This window comes from Malus domestica, chromosome 01 (genome assembly GCF_042453785.1).
Source record: "Malus domestica chromosome 01, GDT2T_hap1".
Lineage (NCBI taxonomy): Eukaryota > Viridiplantae > Streptophyta > Magnoliopsida > Rosales > Rosaceae > Malus > Malus domestica.
In genome coordinates, this window is record NC_091661.1 from 29,077,629 (window position 1) to 29,081,611 (window position 3,983).

The 3,983-nt window shown below is 38.9% G+C and overlaps 1 protein-coding gene across 1 annotated transcript; it reads right to left on the reverse strand.

The window, feature by feature from the left end:
* Positions 1-347: 347 nt before the first annotated feature.
* On the reverse strand, positions 348-2,323 carry LOC103439897 (gibberellin 20 oxidase 2-like). Its single transcript, XM_008378540.4, has 3 exons — positions 1,544-2,323; positions 1,135-1,456; positions 348-917 (listed from the first exon to the last, which is right to left on the reverse strand). The coding sequence occupies exons 1-3, from the start codon at positions 2,125-2,127 to the stop codon at positions 645-647; spliced, it is 1,179 nt and encodes a 392-aa protein (XP_008376762.1). The 5' UTR covers positions 2,128-2,323; the 3' UTR covers positions 348-644.
* Between the last annotated feature and the right edge of the window lie 1,660 nt (positions 2,324-3,983).

A 3,983-nucleotide genomic window follows, 5' to 3' on the forward strand; every position in this document is an offset into this window, starting at 1 on the left:
TTAGGACCATTGATTAATTGATATAAGCGTATGATGGATAGCCATGATCAAATCACGTATTGTTTGTAAGAGAGAAGCACTTATGCTTATAAGCAAAAAAAAAAATTTGATTAGAACAAAGTTGAAAGCGTTTGCAAGGAGTTTTTATAAGCATACTTCTAAAATTTTCTGTTTAAATTGATTTAGAGTTACTAACTAACTGTGTTAAACATGTTTTAGCCATTCTGACGAAAAAACGTGTCCTTAAACTGCTAATTAATTTAAGGTTGGTAACCGATTATGATTAAACTAAGTTGGTAATTACTTAATACACATGCAGTTCTAGAGAGAAAAAGGAAAGGTAAAGGTACATATAAACCTTTCTACATTAAAAATATAAAAGGAAAAAGTACAAAAAAAACTAGCAGCTCGTAGTTTATTGGTTCCCTTATGTCACTTTTTTTGTCTTGCTTTTTGTTCTTCACTAAGAAAACTAGCTAGCTAATTACAAGACTTCCCCCGGAAACGGTAGAAAAAAAAAACTGGCTTTTCCTCTAACTTTGCCTTCGTCCTAGTTCTTAATTTTCCAAAGTGTTTCAACTCTCAGCAAAACTCTCAGGCCTACCACCTCTGTTCATCTCCTTCAATGATGTCATTTTCTCTCATCACAGTTTTTGGTTGGTTTTCTGTTGAACCCAGTTTGAGAAGGCTTGCAGGGTTTTCACGTCGGCTCTGTAATGCTTCATTGTGAACTCCAGCAGCATCGACCATGTGAAATCCGGGTATTTTCTCGGACTCGAAGTATCTACCAACCCGCTCGGCGGCTTCACTACTTTATCGTCTCTCGGACACAAGAAGAATGCAAGAGACTTCCTTGGTGTTTCACTGTTCACCACTGCCCTGTGCAGCCCGCTCTTGTACTTCCCGTTTGAAAGAGCCTATAAATTAAGCAAAAAAACAACAAATTAATCCCATAACAAATACAATTAAAAAAAAAAAAGATTTTTGCACTCTTATTCTCTCGTATGCAGTCCTGTTTACTTTTGACGTTTGAAATGAATAAATCAAAAGAGAACAAAGAGACATAAATAAACAGTTGTGTGCATGTGCAGAAATTAGTTCCCTAAGACAACCGAATTCGAATGTTTTGCTTACCATGAAGGTGTCACCAATGTTGACTACAAAGGCATTTAAATTAGGGCTAATGGAGTGCCATTGATCATCAACAAAGACTTCAAGGCCTCCAACTTGGTCTTGGTGAAGAATGGTCAAAGAAGTTGGGTCACAATGAGGGCCAGTGCCTAAAGTCTGCTCAGGTTTCTGGCATGGTGGGTAGTAATTAAGCCTCATTATCGAATCATTGTCTTCGAAAAACTCCTTGAAGTAAGCTCTGTCGACTCCAAGGCTCAGTCCCAGAAGTTCCATGATCCCAATAGAAAGTGTGCTCATAGCCTCACTATAATCTTGGTAAACCCTCCTAAACACAAGAAAAATAACACAAATGGTAAGAATTAATTAAGGAAACGATTCAATTACGGCAAAATTTGAGTAACAATGCGCATACCCGAATTCCTTGAATTCTTCTCCCATTTTGTTGCAAAAATAATCTTGGATAATATTGATTGAGCCTTTTTCGGCGGAGTAGCTGAAAGAGAGAGTCTCCTTCCACGGGAGTTTTGAGGAGAATCTGCCAGTGAAGCTGCTGGCATAGCCACAGCTCTCCCCTGCTTTCCTTTGAGCTCTCTGTTTTTCGGAGAGTGGCATTCCAAAAAAGTCATCCATGCAGCGGTGAGCGTCCGCGATGAGCGTATTGTCGACGCCGTGATTCACGATGAGGAAAAATCCATGCTTCTGGCATGCCTCTCCTACAAGTTGCGAGGCTTTCGCAGCGGCTTCTTTGTCGCCCGAGAGAAAGCCTCCCAAGTCTATGAGTGGGACTCGGAGCTCGGGAGTATTTTTGCAAGGCTTTTCGTCATCGGGCCATATGAACTGACTCGGAATTTCAGTTTGGTACCTTAAAACTGAGGCATCAAAAACCAATGGTTTCTGGTCATCCTCTTTGTGCTGCTGGGTTTTCTGCGTTTGTGGGGAGGGAGGTTGTGCCATGGTTTGCATGCTGCTGGGTTTGATCATGCACTCAACAGCCATTTTTGCATGAACAGAAAATGTATGTGAGTTGGGGGAGGAGGGTTTGGGATTCTGATTGAAATACAGAGGAGAGGAAGGGAGTGAAATAATAAAGTTTGAGAGGTGTGATGAGAGAAAAGCCAAGGCCGTTCTTATTGGGTGAACGAGTGAACAAAAATTGGAATCTTATAGCTAGCTCTCCCTCCTCCTTCACATTATATTTGTTTGCAGAAAAGGGCTTTTATATAGGGAAATTGCAATGGGCGGGGCCTGTAGATGGGCAAAATTGGGAGAGTAATTGTCTGTATGGTTGTTGCCAAAAAGCGTTTCCCAATGGCATTTTGGCACTTCCTTCTGTGGAGGCAAAATGCTAATGTCACCCACTAAAATCGTCGAAAGGGTTCAAGTGCCACTACTAGACCAGAAAATAATAGTACTCCTGTACTATTTTCTATGAGAAATAATAATTTTGGAAATGATTTCTGCGTGTGTATATATAGTATATTACGTTACCAAGGTTGTATAAATTATATAATTGGACCAACCATTTTCAGTGCCTTGAGAGATAAGAGAGGCACCATTCTCTCTCTACGAAATTCTTGAATTAGGGATTAATGACTATGTGAAAAATTGTTTAGGCTAGTGATTTGAGAGCGTGGGGTGATGTGTAGGTACAAATAGGCTAGATGAGGCTACGAAACCTTCTAATATAACAAAGCAGAAAAAGAGGGTTAAAAAGAATTAAATTAGGGAAAGCCTTTCATCTAAAACATATATTTAATTAATTTCCCCACATTTCCTCGGTCATTTAATTTTCTCTAGATGGAAATACACAAATTTTACATTCATTTACTTAAATCATTGAAACGTATCACATAAAGAGAGCAATACGAAGTAGTTGAAGGTAGAGTTCTTTTGACACAAAAGCTTAAGATCACGAGGAATTTATGCAGTTTTCAGTGGGGATTGCAAAACCAGCTTGAGGGTGTGTTGAAGAGACAATACAAAATATGAAAATTGCTAGCTAGGCGCTTGCATGTAAATGTGATTTGGCAAGCAATGGAAACGGCTAGGGAGTTGCTTGACATCAGGATTAATTTCTAGATAAACTACATGCAAAAGACTAGTTCAGGACTTTCATGGGTTTCATGTCCTATGGAAATGGCTAGGGATTTGACAGATGAACATGCAAGATGCTAATTCAGTATGAGGGGTTTGCATGCAACTGGGACTTGACAGATGAACAGCATGCAAGAGGCTAATTCAGTATTTGGGGATTGCATGTCACATGGAAATGTATTTTGCATGTCACTGGGATTTGACAAATGAACATACAAGGGGCTAGTTCAGGACCATCGAATTGAATTAAAATATCGTCAGAATCATTTTCGTTTCATGAAATAATATGTGATTGAATTACATTTCACATGTATTTTAATTTTTTTAAATATTAATATATGATTGAATTGAAATATCGTCACATTAACATTTTCGTTACATGAAAGTTTTTTCTCATAGCTAGGGGATTTGGATGTCATTAGGATTTTCCAGATGAACGACATGACAGGGACTATAACTCAGGTACTAGTGCAGAATGACCCCCAAAAAAAAAAAGCTTCAGGTGCTAGGGTTTTGCATGTCATGGGAATAGCTGGGTAGAATGACCAAAGGGTTGCCCTAACAGTCACCATCTGTACTATGTCGGGTCTAATTAATTGGTGACTGATATCACCATTGCTGTCAGCTCACTAAGATGATGATATTGAATGATATGCAACGAATATTTGATAACGAACGTGTAGAACATCGTGTGTTTGTTTTCTTGATAGAGAGATAGGGAGAAGGTGGACCAAGATTTTAACAGTTCATCATTAGTA